General features: G+C 40.4%; 1 protein-coding gene across 1 annotated transcript; it reads left to right on the top strand.

The window, feature by feature from the left end:
* Positions 1 to 15,501: 15,501 nt before the first annotated feature.
* Positions 15,502 to 16,374, top strand: LOC308635214 (arylamine N-acetyltransferase 2-like; the record flags this gene model as incomplete). The annotated part of the gene is made up of 1 exon (XM_081269503.1): positions 15,502 to 16,374. One exon carries the CDS (start codon positions 15,502 to 15,504, stop codon positions 16,372 to 16,374), a length of 873 nt encoding a protein of 290 aa, XP_081125629.1.
* Between the last annotated feature and the right edge of the window lie 7,129 nt (positions 16,375 to 23,503).

Here is a 23,503-nt window from a genome sequence, read left to right on the forward strand (position 1 = left end):
CAGTCACCTTGGGTTTCAGGAACAGCAGGTTTCATCAATAAACATCTTGTAATGAGCCAAAACTGCCCACTGGGCAGTAGCACATTTCTTATTGCTGTGACAGGACCCTGCCTGAGCAATCCTGACAAGTGACCAGCCAGACCACAGTTTGACCAAGACTGCTTGGTTATACATGCTTCTGGTCGGCTTGCCCCATCATCTGGGAGTTCCTGCCAGCACCCTTAAAGACAGGGCTGGAAATGCCCATCTCCTTGTCTTCTTGACATGGCTTTCTTCTCTTTCCATTTGGTTTTTGGGGTGAGTGGCCAGACCCAACTTGGGACCCCTGGAGTTGGGCCTCTGACCTAAGACTCTGGAAACCTTGGTGCATACTAGAACACGAGTCTGTCTGGCTAAGGGTGTGGGGTTCTGCCTGGCTCCAGGGCAGGTCCAGAGGTTTCTCAGGCACTGATCTGGGAGCAGGGGCCATAAGGTTCTGCCCAGTACTGGATTTCACCATGGTGGGTCCCACCCTGAGTTCCAAGTCCAAGGCCTGCTCTTTATTACCATCCCTCCCCCAAGCTGGTCAGTGCTCTCCACAGGTGCTGCCTACCACTGGGGGAGGAGACACAGGCAACTCTTTCCTTTCTGCCTTCTTCAACATATCTTTTCTTTGCTAAAACCAGGTACTGCGTTCTCTCACTTGGTTTCCATAGCTCTTGTGAAGGTCGTTTCAGGTGGGAATAGCTGTTCAAATTGACGTTTCTGTAGGGTGTCACTCATTCACCAATCAAACTAATCACAGTTATTTCGAATTCCCCATCTGATAGCTCCCAAATCCCTACCATATCTGAGTAGGATTCTGATATTTGCTTTGTCTCTTCAGAATTGCTTTTCTTTGTGCTTCAGCATGTTTTTAAAATTTTTATGTTGAAGGGTAGGTGTTAGTGTGTTGGATCACAGGTACTGAGGTAGGTAGGCCCTTAGCTTTGTGTTTTTCTGCCTAAACGTTCTGCTGGGTTTACTGCTTCCTGTAGCCCTGGGTTTCTGGGACTCTAATTTCTTTTGGTGGCCTTGTTTTTGCCTAACAAATTTTCAGTTTTTCAGCCATGATTCTGTTGTGTATAATAGCCCTGTTGATATAGAGATGCATTCTGAAGTCCTCTAATGAGACCCAATCTTTTAAGGATCCTGTGCCCTAGGATCTGACCTTCATAAGTACTTCTCAGTTTCCCCCCCTACGGGGAGGCAGGAATGCTAGAGGGGATTAGAATCAGGTATTTTTCTTCCCTCCTTTTAGCTGGGCTCTTGTACAGTAATTTCCCTGGAGGGAAAAGGGAGAACAGAATGCCCTGGGCTTACATCAAAATGGTTATTTTTCTCCTCCCTCTGACAGAAGCACAAGGGGATTATTCTTCAGTCTTCCGTGACAAACTGGTGGGGCTTCTGGAGGCAAAATCCCAGCAGTGCACACGCCCTCCCCTGAGACTCACCCCCCAACCTGCTCACAAGAATTTCTCAACTCTGAGCCTCCAGGAATCCATCAGTGACAATTCTTCAGATTCCTAAAAATAGTGGCTTCCTCTACAGCCTCCTAATCCTGGAGGTTAGTTCCCAGGATTAAGAATAAGCTGTGATTCTCTGTATTCATCTGTCTCTCTGCTTGTCAGGGTGACAGATTGCCTTGTGACCTGAATTTTCTGCTGGTTCTCAAAACAGTTGTTTAATTTCAGTTTATTCTTTTTTTTTTTCCTGGTTGAAATGGGAAGAATAACTCTAAACTTCACCCGTTGGAATGGAAACCAGAAATACCGGTGGTAAACAAATTTTAAAACAGATATATTAAACAAATAAATCCTCCACTTGTAGCCAGTAGTCCTGTCCTGTACATCAGCTCTTCGGGGAAAATGAGGAAACCAAGAACTTTTATTCCTTTTTTCTACCCTTGCAAGAGAGAGAGATAGAGAAAGAGAGAGAGAGAGAGAGAGAGAGAGAGAGAGAGAGAGAGAGAGAGAGAGAGAGAGAGAGAGAAAGGTTTTCTTTTTCTCTTCCAAAAGGGAACAAAGAATCAGTTACCAAACATCATGTTATAATTTTAACTAAAGGTAAGTTAGCATATACTATGTCTTTAAACCAGACATACTAATGCAAATGCTTTAAACGGTTTCAAAAACATAAACACCACGCATGTGTCACAGAAGGTGTCCTTCCTATCATTATTATTACCTCTCTGTACCTCTCGGCCTCTCATTTGCATGGTGAGGAGGATGCTCAGCTGCAGTTTAATCATTTATCAGCTCTACTCTTCTCCCCTGAGCAAAACCTTGATGTACTCAGATATTGGCTTATAGGTTTAAATGAGCACTCGACTGGAGGCTGTAGAGTGTTCCAAGCCCAGTGATATCTCAACCCTTGGCATCAGATGTCATGCCCTCAGACACCAGGATCCCTAACTGACCTTACTCTCCCTTAACCACAGCATCCGGATCTGGTAGTTTCCCATGACAGTTCTCACTGGACATCCTCAAAGCCTTCTTCCATTGTATCAGTGATCACAGATACAAGTCTCAGATTTTTAAATTTGCTAATCTCACTTGTAATATTCTAATTCTAAGTGCAAAATATCCAGAATTAAGGGAGCAATTGCTATAACTCTTGAACACGTCCTCTCCCATATACTAACTGAAATGCCCCAGATCCCAATCCCATTATTTTTCTCCTGAACTTTCCTTTCCCACATCCTGTCAAAAATTTATCTGGCAAGATCTGCTCTGTTTCATTCCTCCATGTAGTGGTGTCCTGGTTAATTTGGGGAAAGTAGCAAAAATGAGAAAGGTCAATAGTATGAAAAAGAGCTGTTCACATTCACTAGTAATCAGAGAATTGAAAATTAGAACACTGAGCTGTCACCATGGATAAATAAGATTGGCAGACACTGGCAATTGCCAACACCAACTGTCAATCAAGACATAGGGGAAACATGGGAATTCTACATAAGAGGATAAATCTGGTAGTGCTGAGGGAAATTAGGTCTACTAATTCTGCCCCTCAGCACATTGCATTCCTGCAATCCATCCCAGAAAAATCCTCATGATAATCTTCAGACATAATGGAGCAAAGTGTTCATTAAATCAGTGTTTGGAATAACTGGGCAAGGGGGCATCCCAGCTGCCCTTATCCAGGAGAACAATAAGTTAAATACTCTTAGATTGGGTTGCTCTAAAACCAGATCCTGGGACAACAATTTTCTATAAACATTTATTTGGGAGATGATTTGGAGAAACACAAGTGGAGGAGTGAGATCAGGGCCGTTTAAGAATCAGCAAAGGTTATCTGTGAAGGCATGAAGCCCAATCACACTGGATAACGTGTCATGCATGTTTCAGAGAAACCCCAGTTGAGCAATTAGAAAATGGGGACACATATCCTCCAAGTCCCCTCATCCTCACTGAGTGGCTGTTTTCCCAGGGACACTGATTACAGGTCTAACCATCCTGCCCAAGCACAGACTACCAGAAAGCCTTCAGGTAGAGAGTCCAAGCTATAACCAATAAACCAAAGGAATGCATTAGAGCATCAGGTGCCAAAGAAATAACACAAGGCATAAATCATGTTATGAAGACAGTTTTTCAAATGCAGTATAGAGAGAAACATCTAAGAAACTACAATACTGCAAACCAATGTCATTAATGGAAATAAAAACAGAAGAAAATGAAATGTCATATGGACATTTATGTACCATGCATAGACAAAATTCAGATATTATATGGTGCTGGTGCATTTGGGTACAATGTAAATTAGAATGAGGATGAGGGAAGAAAGAAAGAAAAGTGAAAACAGAGAGGTCTCAGGAATGGGTGAAGACAGTAAGCTTCCACCTTCTTCTACCCCCTCTAGGTTACTGGAACAGCTTTCCCTGCACCCTTTCCAAGCTCTGAACTTCCACTTCACACTCAGGAAGCCTGGCTCAAGCTCCCAGAGAGCAGGAACTATGTGGAATACAAAGGTCCCTCACAGCCTGAGGCGTGTGAACCATCAGATAATATAAATCCCCACACCTCCTCAGGAAAACATGGAAGGAGAGGTCCACTGGGGCACCAGGAAGTCTTGCAACTACATTTCCCAGAGATCCCTGGGTGGACTCTAACCAGACTCTGGGAGTGGGGCAATTTGGTAACCAAAGAGAGTACTTTCTCTGCAGACCTAGGAAGAGGCAGGACTACACACAACCTGGTTCCTGGTCTCAGGCTCTGGTAACCTGGTGAGTGGAGCTCCCCACTGACCTGCAGTGGGCTTTGAAACTGGGGTTTCCTCTGATCTCAAAGGGAGTGCAGGAGGCTAGATTCTACTCTGCCCTGAATTCCAAATTCTAAGTTGTTCAGAGAGTTGGGTGGCTCCTGCTTGGAGCTAATGCAACTTAATAATGAATCTAACAGACTCTCAGTTCACACCACCTGGGTGACAGGCGCAGCCACAGCACATTCTAGCAGAGAGAACTTGAACAACTCTTTTAGTGTCTCTGAAGCTCCCTTTCCCATAGTAACATGGAGATAATAATGGTACTTACTTAAAGTTTGTCATGCAGACTCAGTATTAAAAGGTAGCAGCATTTAAGGGAAATTCCTCAACTGGATTTCTCTCTTGGAAACCTTGGACAGTCCTGTACACTGTCCTCTGTCCTCAACTGGGTGTGTCCCAAGATGTCTAGTTAATCCTGCAGGGAGCAGACTCATAACAATCCTGCTCCTTTTGCCTGAGCTGATCAGAAATCCCCAATGGTCCCCAATGTCCTGAGTGTCTGGATTTTGTTATCTGCAATGTCTAGAGAAATTCCTGGGGGAATGTTTACCATGTTGGAAGGAGGCTTAGTGGGGAGGGTCTTGAGGAGCTATAAGGGATGAAAAGTCAACTGCTTCACTGTTCCTGAGAGTAGGGTGTCCCCCCTGAACACTGACTACAAATGACACAGGAGCAAGGAGCCTCCCTAGGCAAGGCTGTCCAGGAGCCGGGGACTCTGTGCTCTGGACTCTGCTCTGTCCTCTGGCAGGATGCCCACACGACAGTCCTCTCCCTGGCTCTTTCCTGTTAAACTGCTCTCTCCCTTTCCTGTCCCTGCCCCTCATACTGCCTTAGACACAGAACAGCTGGGCATACCCTGTCCCTCAAAAGGAGCTTTGTGGCTGTCAGCTCTCTAGCTGCCCCCTGTCCAGAGACTTATTTCTTGGCCTCACCATCTTCAGCTCTAGCCACTATTGCTCTTCAGGTTTGCTTCCTGCCTTCAATGGTACCCTGTACCCGCTTCTTAGCCACTGAAGGCATTCCCAGGGAGCCATGGCTGAGAGAGCAGAAGACCTGCCCAAGATTGTTGAATAATAGTCTTTAGCTGTGGCCAGTCTAGCAGTCTAGCAAGTCCATTTTAATCCAGATAGTCAAAGGGCTGGTTTTGTGAGTGGCGGGGGTGTGGTGTTAATGTAGTGGAAAGCTATTCCCTTCACTGTGGAAGACACCAAAGAAAATTAAAGGGAAGTGATAGGAAATGAAAAACTTATACATTCAGAAAGAAAAGCAACTCACTAGCTCTGTTTATAACTCTTATATTCACTGACAACAAAAAATCATGCAGTAAGTGTACAAGATGCCATCAAAGTCACTGCCTAATTGGATTTGTGCTGTGTGTGGCCTCAAGGTGTGACAGCACATCATAAGTAATCTACCTCTGTTCAATCTGCTTTCAGTTCTTCTTTATTGGGCTCTTGATCACAGCTCCATCTGGGGCAAAAAATAAGGGTTTCTTTCACCAAAAAGTTGAAAAGCCCTGTCATACCTAAAAGATGCAGAGATTGTAAAGACCTGGAATTGAACGATGGATTCTTCCTATCACCCTGCCCTCCTGGGGTACATCCAAAAGTGGTGGTTTGGGATTGAAGTACCATGGCATGTAAGGGAAAGTCACAGAAGCCCATCTATTGAATGTGAACTATTCGAGAAAACAACAGGCATCCATGTGATGTGCAGAAAAACACAAGCTTTCATGTGCCACTCAGGTCCCTCTGGCAGTGGTCTCACTCTATGTGTCTTAACTTCCTTTCGCACAGAGCCCCAAAATGACCACCAAGATGACCTAAGTTCAGTTCTTCAAAAACAGACACTGAGACAAAGATCCATGTGCAGGTGATTTAAGGAACTGCTGGAGAACCCCAGCTGCATCGGGATGTAAATTACAACTCAAAACTCTGTCCAGACTCCAGCCAGGCAATCAAACTTTCAAGACCTCATGCAATAAATCTTAACCCAGGGCTGGACTGGCAGGACATCAGTCCCTGGAATCAATACTACAGGTTCTTAAATTTAAGGACACCGGCCATCCCGGGAGCACAGTAACACGTTAAAGAAATCTAAAGGACCTAAGTGACTTACAGATAGCATTGTCCCCGTAGGAACCACAGTCCTGAGTCCTCCCGATTCTTTCACCTTTTCTGGGTGCAGTGAGCATGCCCTGTATTGACCCTTCTATGCTGATGGTGGGCGCTAGTCCAATGGGTTCAGGTGAATGCTGTTTTTTTGTTTGTTTGTTTTTTGGTGTGTGTGTGTATGTGTGTGTGTCGGGGGGTGTGTTTAATTTTTAGATTATTTAGATCTAAAAATTAAACACACACACACTCTCCAGATCTCTTCTGGCTCTACCCCTCCCTATTCCATTATACCTACGTTTCATTATACCTTTCCATCATACATTTCAATCATTTAACCAGAATTGATTGGTTACAAAAATTTTAACTGGGTGCCCATTGGACTGGATGGTTCCAGTGCTTTACATTCCCAAGATAAACAGTAAAATCAAGAGTTTCCAATTGACTGTACCTAAAGACTTTCCATCACTACTAATGAAATCTGTTTCCTTCGCCTTGTTTCCCCGAGGACCTTTTAAATTTTCTGTCCAACCACACCCCCACTGGGGCCTGACTCCATGAGGTCTGGCGCTGCCTAATTGAGGAACTGCTGTCTCCTTTATTTGATATTCTAAAGTTTTTATTTTAACAGTTCCAATATGGACAATACTGGATGAGATTTTCCTGCATTGGTGCTTCTCAGTCTTCAGATCTAAACTCCCATGTCTTTGCATATCTGCACACACGGAATGGCTTCTTCTATAGTCCTATTGCTCATCACTTTTCCTCTTTGCCCTATTTTAGAAGGAACAGATGCTCACCAGCACTAGTATTCTGGCCTGTCTTAATTTTCCTTTTGATTTTACTTCTTGGCCATCAGGACAGCTCATTGTTACTGCATTTCTCAAGTTGCTTCCTGTTTGAGATAGTCTTTGCATGCTTATCTCCTTTATGATTCAATGAAGAGCGAAAGTAAAATGTTCAAGGCCATCAAGTTCCTTCGATACTTTGGAGACACAGTTCCATGACTTCACCTTTGGATATTTCTGGGGAACATTCTGTCGCCAGCCTGATATTTTCTTCCTTATGAAACATTTTCTCTCTCTGCCAGATGCTTGAGCAGTTCTCTTTAATTGTGAATCTCAAAAATGTAACCAGAATGTATTCTAGTGTCAAGGATGTAGAATCAATGCCTCCCAGAATCTTGCCTCTCTTGTTTTTCAGATTCAGTTTCTTCACTTTTTCATTTGAAACAAGTAGTTCTTGATCTTCTGTACATTTTCTTCTACTTTTTGAGTTCTCCTCTTCAGAAGCACCAAGCGGATTCTTTGCCTCTTTTTTTGGTCCTGTAGCTTCTCTCTGACTGTCATAATGATGTAATGGATGTATCTTTGCCTTGTTGTTGTTTATTTGTTTGGTTTGAGTTATGTTTTCGTTCTTGTTCAGTACATGGGTTTAACCCCGGGGAATTGCACATGACTGAAGTGCTCTACCCATGAGCAATATCCCTATTCCCGGCTGTGTCTTTTTATGAGCTTTTACTATGACTATCAAAGTTTTCTTTTTTATATGATGTTGTGGTTTTAATTAGTATCCTACCAAAGCACACATATTCAAGTCTTGATTCCAAGCCTATGGTGCTTTGGAAGGTGGTAGAACCTTTCAGAGGTGGAATTTCATAGCAGACTTTCCAGTCATTAGCGACATGACGTTGAATGAGATATTGGAAAATCTATACCTTGGCAAACAAATTGGTTTCCTTTTGTCGATACTCTGTAATGTTGCAGTAGGCTGACCTGAAATGTGATGCGGGAGTTAATCTAGTGGTGGGAATTTCAAGCAGCACAGTGTTCAGGCAGCAGCACAGATATTCCTGACTGGTTTTGACCAGATTTACAGGGAGAATTGGAAGCAAAGAGAAACAGAGCAGGAAGATTCAGAAAACTTTCCATCTGGCCAGAAAAGGAGCATGTGTTTAGTTTTAGGCCAAGGAAGGTATGATTATGACTACCATTAAAAAGAAGTCAAACACTTTGCACTGAGGTGATAGGAAATATGCTTTCAGTGTTATCTCAGGAAATGCCAAGACCTTACCCATCAAAAGCCCAGAAATGTAAAAATGCACATGTGTTTCAGAGACTTTTCAGGGAAGCATTTTTTTTTTTTTTTTTTTTTTTAGAAGAAAGCTCAAAAATGCGATCCTGATGGCTCTGGGCCACTTTGGATCTCATGACTCTGGGGTTGTTCCATCAGGCAATGTCATCAGAGGCCAATTCAGCTGTGGTTCTAGTGGTAATGAGCAGAACTTGCACCAGTGAGACCCTGGCATTTTCCATCAGCTGCTGGGTCTGCAACCATACAGAGCTGGTTACAGGCATGGAATCTCTCACCCAGATTCCACAGGAAAGCCCTGCTGGGGGCTTTGTGTGGAAGAACAGATTCCCTGGAAACACCTGAGGGTGATTCATGAATCTCTTAGAGTGAAGCTAAAGCTGCAAAGGAGACCCCTGGAAGTGAGAGAAGCCAGGATGTGGAATACCTGCCCCGGGGAAGCTGTAGACAGTGAGTAGAGAGAGACAGCCCAAGACGTAGCAAGAAAAGCCACAGGGGTTGCCCAAGCCCTTGGGAGCTCACATCCTACCAGGCTGCCTCAAATACTCGCCATGGAGACTTAGTGTAACAGATATAAAAAATGTCATTGTTTTTGCTTGTGCCACTCTTATTTTACTTTATTTTGACACTGACAATTGAACCCAGGGACTCTTGACCACTGAGCTATAATCTTTTTTACATTTATTTTGAGACAGGGTCTTGCTAGTTTTCCAAGCTGGCCTCAAACTTATGATCCTCCTTCCTCATCCTCCCAAGTAGCTTGACTGCAAACATACAGCATCATGCCTGGTCACACCACCCTATTTTAAGCCAGCTTTATTTTGCAATATCGCCCTCTTATAAGGTCACCCCTTTTTTTCCCCTTTTATTTTCCCTTTATTGTAACTTCTAAAAAAAATCTCTCTTTAAATGACTAAAATATTAACAACTAGCATCAACTATTCCAGAAAAAGGGGACAAGGAGGATAAAACACTGTGGCCCAGATCTTCTCATCAGCCATCTTTCTTCAGGTGAAACCACCTGGTAGTCCAACACAGCATCAGAGGGTGGGCCAAGGATTTGCTAATCCTGGTCTCTAATTAAAAGAAGAAGAATATTTAGCTTGCATAGAAAAAAATATGTTTTTCCAGCACTTCACAGGACAAGGGCTTGAGAGATGAAGGTCATTTATAATCACAACAATATTTCAAATACAGCGAAACCATCCCTGAATTACCAAGATGGCTATGAAGTGGCTAGATGAAACTCAGCATATTAATCTTTTGTTCATTACGCACTACTCTCCTTTTGTCCTCATAAAAACCTTTTGTTATGGCTAAAAAATATATGAAAAAATGTTCAATATCATTAGCAATTAGGGAAATGCAAATAAAAATACACAGATTTCATCTCATACTAGTCAGAGTGGTAGTGATCAAGAATACAAATAATAATGCTGGAGGGAATGTGGAGAAAAAGGGATACTTCTACATTGTCAATGGGATGGTAAATTAGTACAACCACTATGGAAATCAGTATGGAAGTTTCTCAAAAGACTAGTAATGAAACCTTCATATGATGCATCTACCACTGCTTGGTATTTATCCTAAAGAATTAAAGCCATCATACTGCAGAGATGCATGCATACTAGCCATGTTGATAGAAGCACAATTCTCATTAGCCAAACTATGGAACCAGCCTAAGTGTCCATCAGCAGATGAATGGATAATGAAAATGTGGTCTATAGCTGGGTGTGGTGGCACACACCTGTAATCCCAGTGGCTCCAGAGGCAGCCAAGGCAGAAGTCAAAGCCAATCTCAGCAATTTAGCAAGGTGCTAAGCAACTCGGTCTCTAAATAAAAAACAAAAACGGCTGGGGGCTGTGGCTCAGTGATTAAATGCCCCTGAGTTCAATCCCCAGTACCAAAATAAATAAATAAATAAAAAGTGTGTTATATATATACACACATACACACACACACATATAATGGAGTTTTATTCAGCCATAAATAAAAATGAAATTATGTCATTTGCTGGAAAATGGATGAAACTTGAGACCATTACATTAAGCAAAATAAGCCAACTCAGAAGGTAAAGGGTTGGATGTTTTCTCTTATAAGTGGGAGCTGGAGAGGAAAAAGGAAAAGTATGTGTGTGTGTGTGTGTGTGTGTGTGTGTGTGTGTGTGTATGTGGGGGGACTCATGAAAATCAAAGGGACATCAGTTAGAGGAAAGGGACCATGGAGTGGGAAGCAGGGAGGGAGGGCGAAAGTGTTGGGGGAATGTGACTGGACAGATTATATTGTTACATTGTGTGCATGTATGAATATGTAACAAAAAGTTCCATCCTTATGTACAACTACAATGCACCAATAAGGAAATGTGGAAAGAGTAAAAAATATTTTCTTTACCTGAATTATTTGAGATGGCTATTAGGGCAAGTGTCTGGTCATTTTCCTTATCCAGCTAGCTTACTGGAATCAAGTGAAAGAGAGGGAGAGGGAGAGAGAGAGAGAGAAGGATAAACCTGATTTCCTTCCCACTAACTCTTCCCTCTAAATCCTGGTGGTCATACAGTGGGCAAAAACAAACTTCGAACCGTAACCTTAGGACTTAATGTTCACCCTGCCTGGGTTTTTTGTGCCACTTTGGTTGGATCCCTCCATATTAATACTCCATTTCTTCTTCCTTTTGGAATAGGAGTGTTTACTCTATGCCATTTTATCTTGGAAGCATAAAATTTGTTTTTGTTTTGTTTTGTTTTATTTTACAGATGATCACAAACTCTTGTTTGCCTTGAGTCTCAAAGGAGATTGTGGACTTGGACTTTTGAGCAATGCTGGAACAGCATTTTGATATCTTGGAAATAGACTAACTGCATTTTACATTAAGAGATGGACATAAACCTTTGGCAGCCAAGGGCATAATCTCCTATTTGTTTAGATAAGTGCTCTCCAAACTCACACGTGTTAAAGGGATGGTCCCTGCCTATGGCATAATTGGAGGTGGTAGAACCTTTAAAAGGCGGAGCCTGGAGGGAGGTTTCCCAGTCATTGGGAGTGCACCTTGAATAAGGTATTGGAACCCCAGGCCCTTCTCTGCTTCCCTTCTGCCATGAGCTGAGCAGCTTCCTCCACCACATGAAAACTCCATAACTATGATGTATAATAAATCTTTACTCTATTTTAGTTGATTTATCTCAGGTATTTGTTACAGTAATGGAAAGCTGCTACATCAATATAGCTTTTCCTGTTTATCATTAATTATGCATTAGCTCTAGACTTTGTGTCCTTAATTACTATTCTAAGTTATGAAAATTTTCTTTCCATAAGCCACATTGTATCATCACTCTTTTTTCCACTCTTTATTATTGAGTCATTTTTAGGTATTTTATGCTGCCGAGCATCTGTGAAGAACATTCTATTCAGGTTGATTTTCTTCTTCCATTGCTTGTCTTTTGGACATGACATTTTTGCAAGTTATGTCTTACATTCTAATTCCAATTTCATAGTATTTTTTTCACTTTGTTTTGTCATCATATTTATAACTGAGTAATTCATTTCTACCAATTATATATTTCTTGAGTATATTATAGCTGGTGAGATGTCTGCCTGGGATTGGGCTTGAACTTCTTGATATTTTCTAAGGAGGTGAGAGAGGGTAAATATGACAATAGATATTGTAACAGCATATTTTCTGTGAGTGATCCTTCCTCCTTTTTGGAAACAACATTTCCTTTTATATCCCAATATCTCTTGATATTATTGTCAGGTTAAAGAAGGATGGGTGCCGCTGGTACATACTGTTGTGTGATGTGTCTGGTGTATATCCTGATAGCAATCATTGGCTTGGGACATGGTTCACCTTCTGGCTATTCCCGCGGCAGTTAGTCATCTGATTCATTGCCTCTGGGTCTCCTCCTGGTGACTTCCAGAACCCCCAGGCTTAGAGCCCATCAGTGTTGCTTCCATTTCTCATGATTTTACTTTCTACACTGTTCCTAGGCAATTTAGATGGTAACTTACTATGAACTCCCTCCCGTTCCTCTGTATGTGACTTTTAGGGCTTCTTTATAATTTGTGGTCCAAAATTCTACCCTTTTGTTCTCGATAAACCAACTTTTGCATTATTTCTAGAAGTTGCACCAAGAAGAAGAAACATTGTAAGACTTTCATATTAAAACTGACCATCATCCTGTGTTCAACTTACTAAGACAGGTACAAAGTGACTTTCTGAGTTTGCCTTGGGCTCTTTGTATGTTTACATTGCCTCCTTCCAGTCGTCTTCTCCGTTAATGATCAAATTGCAGGGAAAGGGTCTATGCCTGCGTAGAGATGCTACCAATCAACGTGTAAAGCGAGGAGCCTTTCAAGTCGCTCTTTCCCTGGCAACAATTTTCCAAGTGATTTCAGCACTTGAGCCTGGAATCACAGCTTTAGTAATACAAAACTGCTTAGGTGTAGTCACAATACCAAGTATTATTGGGCTGAAACATGTTTCTTATATGGAGGTTTTGTTCTAAAGGACCTGCAATATTTTGCCTTAAGAAAAAGAATAGTCTTTGGAGGAAGAGGAAAGCTGTGCAGGAAGGATGATAGAAGACAGAAAACACACTTGAAAACAAATTATAGCATTCCCAAAGAAATAGAAAGTGATTTCTAGATGTATATATATATATATATATATTTGGTTCAGTTCGGGGCGCTAGGATTTGAACCCAGGGCTTTGCACATACAAGGCAAGAATTCTACCACTGAGCTACATCTCTAGCTCTCTAAAGTGATGTCTTAATAAAAGCTGGATGATCTAAGCCACAATTATAGGGCTAGGCATGGATAAAATATCTTTTCCCTTTTGGCTCAGTCTTCTCCTCTCTTCCTTATATACTTAGTGCAGATTCTGGGTTATGGGCCAAAGGAAATCTGGGAGGGTCTAACTAGATACCATTTGTTCTCCCCAGACATGAAGCTGTCTAAAGGTTGAGAAAAGGTGCTAGTTAGTGTGAGGAAGGGTGCAGATGCAAGTTTGGATGAGGAGTAATGCAACTACTCTAACAGACTCAGGGGAAATGTTGCAGACATCAAGAACAGAGAAAGCGGGAAATACCAGCAATGTAAGAAGGATCACTAGATCAAAAAGAGGGAGGGAGGGAGGGAGGGAGGGAGAGAGAGAGAGATGATATCAAGAGGGAAAATAGACACACTTAGCCTATCACTAATTAGCACAGGGGAACCTTTGTACCATGTCATCTGAAGCTGTGGCACAGTACAAAGGTCTGTGCACTACTGTCACAAAGTCTCAGGAGATCAAAGCTCTTGGATAGCAAGTTTCAAATCCTGGCTAAGTGAAGTAAATGAAGTAAGGGACTCTTTTTGCCCTCACATTACCTGACTGTACAAATATAGCTCTAGGTTTCATCAAGTCCTTTTCTCATCTTCTCTTTCATTTTTTTTTTTTGTTAGTGTTTTTCTTTACAGCTTCTCCCCCTAGATTTGATTGATGGCCTATGAGCTTTCAGCCCCACATCAGAAAATCCCTCATCAACATCTCACTGGTCTAGCTGGGCCACGTGCCAATCGTGACCTAAGCACTGGGCCCGGACCAAGATTGTTTTGAACTGGCCCTTCCTGGTTCATGTGACTATCTATGAAGCTCAGTAGGTATGGCCCACTCTCCACAAAGCAGCCAGAAAGGTCACTCTGATTATGGCAAGCATTGTCAAGTCATAACACTCCTCTTACCTGCCTTCATTATTTAAATTTTTCATCTCAGAATAAACTCAAAACACCCACAGTGTCCATCAAGTCCCTGTTACCTGTCTGCTCTCATCTCAATCCAGTCTTCTCCTCATTCACTTGACTCCTACCACTCTAGTTTCCTAGATGTTCCTGAAATATTCTAAGCAGCTTCCCACACAGAGCCTTTGCCTTACCTCTGCTAGGAGCAATCTTCCGCATATGTCCACAGAGCCCATCTCTACATCCTTGAGGTCTTAGTGTGCCTTTCTTCAACTACCTTATTTGGCATTGAAACTCTCCCTATACACATGCTATATACTTTCTTTGCTTTAGTAATTCCACAGTCTTTTTTTTTTTTAAGAGAGAGTGAGAGAGGAGAGAGAGAGAGAGAGAGAGAGAGAGAGAGAGAGAGAGAGAGAATTTTTTAATATTTATTTTTTAGTTCTCGGCGGACACAACATCTTTGTTGGTATGTGGTGCTGAGGATCGAACCCGGGCGGCACGCATGCCAGGCAAGCGCGCTACCGCTTGAGCCACATCCCCAGCCCCAATTCCCACAGTCTTATTGCAATCTTACAGATTTGAGAAATTTTGGAGAAGTCTTATTTATCTACTTATTAAATGTGTCATTCTAACTTTCACACAATTGTAATATTTTGAAGGGCAAAAGTAGAATTTTTAATTAAATATTTATCTATTTATTTAATTATGGTACTAGGAATTGACCCATGACATTTTAGCATGCATTCTACCAACAAGATACACTTCCAGCCCAGTAAAATATTCGTTGCGCCAATCCATCAATCAGTGAATGAATCAGCATAAATCTTTGAGTACAGAAATCACATAAGATTCTGCTAAAGGGAAATTTGAATGGGTCAAGTTCCAGGAATGCCATTTACGCTACTGTAGAATTCTCCTGTTTGAATCCAGAACCATTTAGAAGCCTATCTTAATGGATACCAATTGGAATCTCCGGGTTATTTATCACCAAGAAAACCACATCTAAACTGGTTATCATTTGACTCATCATTTAATCTGGATTTCCAGTTTCTGATACTTGAAAGACGGAAGAAATGATCAGACTTTCCTGCTAAGGTCACTGGGACTTTAGTGAACTATGAATATATATCACTTCATCCAATCAAAGCAAAAGAATTATTATAGATACTTGCAAGCATTATTTGTATCTACATATTTAAAACACATTCTAGCTAAAGTTAGGCTGCTCTTGGAAATCCAAGTGCAAAATTAGTATAATTTGGTTTTGGTTTTGTTTTTATTTTCCTTTCTTTAGGGACCATGGACATTGAAGCATATTTTGAAAGAATTGGCTATAAGAACTCTAGGAACAAATTGGACTTGGAAACATTAACTGACATTCTTCAGCACCAGATCCAAGCTATCCCCTTTGAGAACTTTAACATGCACTGTGGGGAATCTATGGAGTTGGACTTAGAGACCGTTTTTGATCAAGTTGTGAGGAGGAAGCGGGGTGGGTGGTGCCTCCAGGTCAATCATCTTCTATACTGGGCTCTGACCACGATGGGTTTTCAGACCACTATGTTGGGAGGATATGTTTACATCACTCCAACCAACAAATACAGCAGTCATATGATTCACCTTCTACTACAAGTGACCATCAGTGGCAAGAACTATATTGCTGATGCATCATTTGGATGTTCCTACCAGATGTGGCAGCCTCTGGAATTAATTTCTGGGAAGGATCAGCCTCAGATGCCAGGCATCTTCCGCTTGACAGAGGAGGAAGGCACCTGGTACCTGGACCAAATCAGAAGAGAGCACCACATTCCAAACCAAGAATTTCTCAATACCGACCTCCTACATAAGGAAAAATACCAAAAAATCTACTCCTTTACTCTTGAACCTCGAATAATTGAAGATTTTGAGTCTGTGAATACATACCTTCAGACATCCCCAGCCTCTGTGTTTACAAGCATATCATTTTGTTCCTTGCAGACCCCAGAAGGGGTTCACTGTTTAGTGGGCTTTACCCTCACCTATAGGAGATTCAACTATAAGGACGGTGTCGATCTGGTAGAATTTAAGACTCTGAAAGAGGAAGAAGTCGAAGAAGTATTGAAAACTATATTTAATATTTCCTTAGAAGGAAAACTGGTACCCAAACATGGTGATCAATATTTTACTATTTAGGATAAGACGCAAAAATCACTCTTTTTTACTATAAGTACTTGATCCTTTAATGTATTTTTTCCAAGCATGTGGAAAAGTTTACAAAGTAGACTAATAAGCCCTTTTGTATTATCACCCAGATCATCAGTGTTCAACTAATGAGCTATCTTATCCTCTGTACCCCCACATTATTTGAAACAAATCCTAAACATATCATTTCTCCCATAAAAAGTGAAAGCATATATACTTGAATTACTTTTTAAAGAAAGCTACACATCTTTTCCAAATTAATCATACTGAAGTGTTTTAATAACAACATGGTTATATTGGGAAATATAGAGCTAGAAAACTCTCCAACATTGATTTATTGCTAAATTCACAGATAATTTTACTGGTAGTAAAGAGAATAGTGAGAAAATAATTTTCATTAATTTCAACCATAATATATCTAATGTCCAATTCTTACAAAATATCACCTATATGATTTAGAAGTGGAATGCAACAAAGAAAAATGAGACATTATTGGTTCTAAAAAGCCTAATAGCCCTCAAGACAAGAGTTAAATCAACAGATAGGAACATGTGATTTGGCACTAAGAGGGTGACACACTACTAATTCCTTCCAGGATTCTTACAGTCACAATCTTCTATGAACTATATTTCTTAATGTGGAAAAAATGATATTCATATAAGTTTTAACTTACAAATTAAATGATTTATATCTAAAATTAATAAACATGTTATAAAATACATGTCATTTTTAAAAACTCATTTTCTACATAGTATAATAAAACATTGTTGGATTCCAACATGGCGGCGGGCGCGGAGAGATCAAGTCTCTGACCTCTTCAGCTGTGCAGGCATAGGGAGTCGTAAACAACCTAAATCTGTTTGCTCAGGATCACTAGGCAATGCTGAGCTGACGTGGATCTGGGGCGAACAGTCTGGGCCTCTCAGAACACACACTGAGCCCAGATCGGCTGAATTCAAGCTCCCGTTCGCCTGCTTCCCGCAGACAAACAGCTGTGACTCAGCACTAATCCATCCAGCTGAAACAACTGGTCAGCCCTTCTGATCCTAAGGAGGTAAATGCCAACTGAGCCTTCATAGGTAGTGGCCATAGGTTTGAAACGGGACTTGGGAGAGACAGTAAGGACCCAACCGTTGCATTGGTCACCCGGTAAAGGGAAACGAACTGTCACCATTTGCAAGAGATACCACCATGGCAGAGAACTGACGTCATCAGACTGCGGCTGAGGAGATAACTTCATTGAAACCTGCACCTACAGGTGTGTAATTCCCTAGCCTTCCCTCTCCACACATCGGGGAAACCTTAAGGGCCCCTCCCAGCTCTCCCATAAGGGCCCCTCCCAGCTCTCCCGTGAGCGCGATACCCAGACCGAGGGAATCAGAGGTGGTGCGGGACCCGAGGCGCGGAACTACCACTCCCACCAGTGCTGACAGCTGAGGTCTCTTGCACCAGCTACCGGGGGCATGGCTATTGGAGGGCAAGTAATATTCGCTGAGGATTCTCAGCCCCAAGCTCTACAAACTTAGGGTCTGAGGGAATGGCAAACTGGGAGAGTGTGCCCAGTCATTCATGAAAACAGGGCTCCCGGGAGCAGCAGACCTGGCGTGTAGCCAGTATTGTGGTGAGCGGCACCCGTGAGAGGGGCCTGGCTAGAGGAAAAGTGGGGAAGTGACTAGACACAAGAGGAGGCCCTAGGCACTCAGGATTGGAGACTCGCCCAGTCTGGGAGGAGGAGCTGCTGAACAGTGATTGGTTCCCACATATTGACAGGAGAAACTTGGCCTGGTGGGCACAGCACCACCTACTGGAAGAGAAGTTAATCAAACTCTAAGACTGCATTTATTAGTTTTTTTTTTCTTTTTTCTTTTCTCTTTTTTTTGATTTGGGTTTTTCTTTCATTTTCATTTTTCTTTCTTGTTGTTTTTTTAAATTTTTTTTACAATTTTTTTAAATTTTTTTCTTCTAATTTTAATTTTAATTTTTTTATTATTTTTAAATTTTTTTTAAATTTTTTTATTTCCTATTTTTTTCTTCTTTTGTCTTTTCATTTCTTTTCAATTATCTTATCCCCCCTTCCTTGAATTCTACCTGCTTACTCTGATTCTCTTTAGTGACTTCTTCCCTTCCCTTCTAATACCTTTCCTCCCAAGCATCAAATAAATTTATAGGAGTAAACAGTAACTCAGCAGTCAAACAGAACAAGAAGTAACATGAGCAGCTTGAAAAAGCAAGGAAGAAAAGGAGTACAAACAATGCAGGACAGCCTAAATATTCAGGAGGAACTAGAGTCATCAGAAAAATGGTCATATAAAGAACTCAAGGAACACCTTAGACAGATGGAATGGAACCTTAAAGAGGATACAAGACAGCAAATTCAAGCAGCGAAAGAACACATTGAGAATGAATTACATAAACAGATAAAAGAAGAAGTTAAGCATCTTTATCAGGAGATAGAGATTATAAAAAATAATCAAACAATAATTCTAGAATTGAAGGAAACGATAAACCAAATTAAAAACTCAATTGAGAGTATCACTAACAGAGTGGAGCAAGTAGAAGCCAGAACATCAGATAATGAAGACAAAATATATCATCTTGAAAAGAGTCTAGCCAACTCAGAAAGGCTGGTAAAAAATCACGAGAAAAACATCCAAGAGTTATGGGATAACATAAAAAAACCAAAATTACGAGTCATCGGGATAGAAGAAGGTACAGAGATTCAAACCAAGGGAATGAGTAACCTGCTGAATGAAATAATTACAGAAAACTTTCCAGAATAAAAAAGGAAACAGATATACAAATTGAAGATGCATACAGGACACCGAGCACACAAAATCACAGTAGACCAACGCCAAGACACATTGTTATGAAGATATCCAATATACAGAACAAAGAGAAAATATTAAAAGCTACAAGAGAAAGGAGACAGATTACATTCAGGGGTAAACCAATAAGGTTAACAACGGATTTTTCATCACAGACACTGAAAGCAAGAAGGTCATGGAACAATGTATTTCAAACACTGAAAGACAATGGATGTCAACCAAGAATTCTGTATCCAGCAAAATTAAGCTTCAGGTATGACAACGAAATAAAAATCTTTCATGATAAACAAAAGTTAAAAGAATTTGCAGCCAGAAAACCAGCATTGCAAAGCATTTTGAGCAAAACACTACACGAGGAAGAAATGAAAAACAATAACCAAAACCATCAGTGGGAAGTGCCTCAGTAAAGACAGAGGGCGAGGGGAAAGATAATCATGGAGAAACAAACTAAATTTTTTTAAAAAGGATAAATAATCAAACATGGATGGAAGTACAAACCATATATCAATAGTAACTCTGAATGTTAATGGCTTAAACTCTCCAATAAAGCGACATAGGCTAGTATCATGGATTAAAAAAAAAATCCAACAATATGCTGCCTCCAGGAGACACATCTGATTGGAAAAGACATACACAGGTTGAAGGTGAAAGGATGGGAAAAAATATACCATGCACACGGTCCTCGTAAGCAAGCAGGGGTGGCCATCCTCATATCGAATAAAATCGACTTCAAGACTAAGTTAATCAAAAGGGATAAGGAAGGACATTATATACTGTTAAAAGGAACCATTCACCAACAAGACATAACAATTATCAATATTTATGCACCAAATAATGGTGCTGCGACATTCATAAAACAAATTCTCCTCAAGTTCAAGAATCAAATAGACCACAACACAATAATTATGGGTGACTTCAACACACCTCTCTCACCATTGGACAGATCCTCCAAACAAAAGTTGAATAAAGAAACTATAGAACTCAATACCACAATCAATAACCTAGACTTAACTGACATATATAGAATATATCAACCATCATCAAATGGACATACTTTTTTCTCAGCAGCACATGGATCCTTCTCAAAAATAGACCATATATTATGCCATAGGGCAACCCTCAGTAAATATAAAGGGGTTGAGATAATACCATGCATTTTATCTGATCATAATGGAATGAAACTGGAAATCAATGATAAAAGAAGGAAGGAAAAATCCTACATCACATGGAAAATGAACAATATGTTACTGAATGATCAATGGGTTACAGAAGACATAAAGGAGGAAATCAAAAAATTCTTAGAGATAAATGAAAATACAGACACAACATATCGGAATCTATGGGACACAATGAAAGCAGTTTTAAGAGGAAAATTCATCGCCTGGTGGTCATTCCTCAAAAAAAGAAAAAAACAACAAATAAATGAGCTCACACTTCATCTCAAAGCCCTAGAAAAGGAAGAGCAAAACAACAGCAAATGTAGCAGAAGGCAAGAAATAATTAAAATCAGAGCAGAAATCAATGAAATTGAAACAAAAGAAACTATTGAAAAAATTAACAAAACTAAAAGTTGGTTCTTCGAAAAAATAAATAAGATCGACAGACCTTTAGCCATGCTAACGAAGAGAAGAAGAGAGAGAACTCAAATTACTAACATACGGGATGAAAAAGGCAATATCACAACAGATGCTACAGAAATACAGAAGACAATTAGAAATTATTTTGAAAACCTATATTCCAATAAAATAGAAGATAGTGAAGACATCGATAAATTTCTTAAGTCATATGATTTTCCCAGACTGAGTCAGGAGGATACACACAATTTGAACAGACCAATATCAATGGATGAAATTGAAGAAGCCATCAAAGACTACCAACCAAGAAAAGCCCAGGACCGGATGGGTATACAGCGGAGTTTTACAAAACATTTAAAGAAGAATTAATACCAATACTTCTCAAGTTATTTCAGGAAATAGAAAAAGAGGGAGCTCTTCCAAATTCATTCTATGAGGCCAACATCACCCTGATTCTGAAACCAGACAAAGACACCTCAAAGAAAGAAAACTACAGACCAATATCTCTAATGAACCTAGATGCAAAAATCCTCAATAAAATTCTGGTGAATCGAATACAAAAACACATCAAAAAAATTGTGCACCATGATCAAGTAGGATTCATCCCTGGGATGCAAGGCTGGTTCAATATACGGAAATCAATAAATGTTATTCACCACATCAATAGACTTAAAGATAAGAACCATATGATCATCTCGATAGATGCAGAGAAAGCATTCGACAAAGTACAGCATCCCTTTATGTTCAAAACTCTCGAAAAACTAGGGATAACAGGAACTTACCTTGACATTGTAAAAGCTATCTATGCTAAGCCTCAGGCTAGCATCATTCTGAATGGACAAAAGTTAAAGGCATTCCCTCTAAAATCTGGAACAAGACAGGGATGCCCTCTATCACCACTTCTATTCAATATAGTTCTCGAAACACTGGCCAGAGCAATTAGACAGACGAAAGAAATTAAAGGCATAAAAATAGGAAAAGAAGAACTTAAATTATCACTATTTGCAGATGACATGATTCTATACCTAGAAGACACAAAAGGGTCTACAAAGAAACTACTAGAACTAATAAATGAATTCAGCAAAGTGGCAGGATATAAAATCAACACGCATAAATCAAAGGCATTTCTGTATATCAGTGACAAAACTTCTGAAATGGGAATGAGGAAAAACACTCCATTCACAATATCCTCAAAAAAAAATAAAATAAAATACTTGGGAATCAACCTAACAAAAGAGGTGAAAGATTTATACAATGAAAACTACAGAACCCTAAAGAGAGAAATAGAAGAAGATCTTAGAAGATGGAAAAATATACCCTGTTCATGGATAGGCAGAACTAACATTATCAAAATGGCGATATTACCAAAAGTTCTCTATAGGTTTAATGCAATGTCAATCAAAATCCCAATGGCATTTCTTGTAGAAATAGATAAAGCAATCATGAAATTCATATGGAAAAATAAAAGACCCAGAATAGCAAAAGCAATTCTAAGCAGGAACTGTGAATCAGGCGGTAAAGCGATACCAGATTTCAAACTATATTACAGAGCAATAGTGACAAAAACAGCATGGTACTGGTACCAAAACAGGCGGGTGGACCAATGGTACAGAATAGAGGATACAGAGACTAATCCACAAAGTTACAACTATCTTATAATTGATAAAGGGGCTAAAAGCATGCAATGGAGGAAGGATAGCATCTTCAACAAATGGTGTTGGGAAAACTGGAAATCCATATGCATCAAAATGAAACTGAATCCCTTTCTCTCGCCATGCACAAAAGTTAACTCAAAATGGATCAAGGAGCTTGATATCAAATCAGAGACTCTGCGTCTGATAGAAGAAAAAGTTGGCTCCGATCTACATATTGTGGGGTCGGGCTCCAAATTCCTTAATAGGACACCCATAGCACAAGAGTTAATAACAAGAATCAACAAATGGGACTTACTTAAACTAAAAAGTTATTTCTCTGCAAGAGAAACAATAAGAGAGGTAAATAGGGAGCCTACATCCTGGGAACAAATTTTTACTCCTCACACTTCAGATAGAGCCCTAATATCCAGAGTATACAAAGAACTCAAAAAATTAGACAATAAGATAACAAATAACCCAATCAACCAATGGGCCAAGGACCTGAACAGACACTTCTCAGAGGAGGATATACAATCAATCAACAAGTACATGAAAAAATGCTCACCATCTCTAGCAGTCAGAGAAATGCAAATCAAAACCACCCTAAGATACCATCTCACTCCAGTAAGATTGGCAGCCACTATGAAGTCAAACAACAAGTGGTGGCGAGGATGTGGAGAAAAGGGTACTCTTGTACATTGCTGGTGGGACTGCAAATTGGTGCAGCCAATTTGGAAAGCAGTTTGGAGATTCCTGGGAAAGCTGGGAATGGAACCGCCATTTGACCCTGCTATAGCCCTTCTCAGACTATTCCCTGAAGACCTTAAAAGAGCATGCTACAGGGATACTGTCACATCGATGTTCATAGCAGCACAATTCACAATAGCTAGACTGTGGAACCAACCCAGATGCCCTTCAATAGATGAATGGATAAAATAAATGTGGCATCTATACACAATGGAGTACTATGCAGCAATAAAAAATGACAAAATCATAGAATTTTCAGGGCAATGGATGGCACTAGAGCAGATTATGCTTAGTGAAGCTAGCCAATCCCTAAAAAACAAATACCAAATGTCTTCTTTGA

This window comes from Spermophilus citellus, assembly GCF_964194105.1.
Source record: "Spermophilus citellus genome assembly, chromosome: 16".
Taxonomy (NCBI): Eukaryota; Metazoa; Chordata; class Mammalia; order Rodentia; family Sciuridae; genus Spermophilus; species Spermophilus citellus.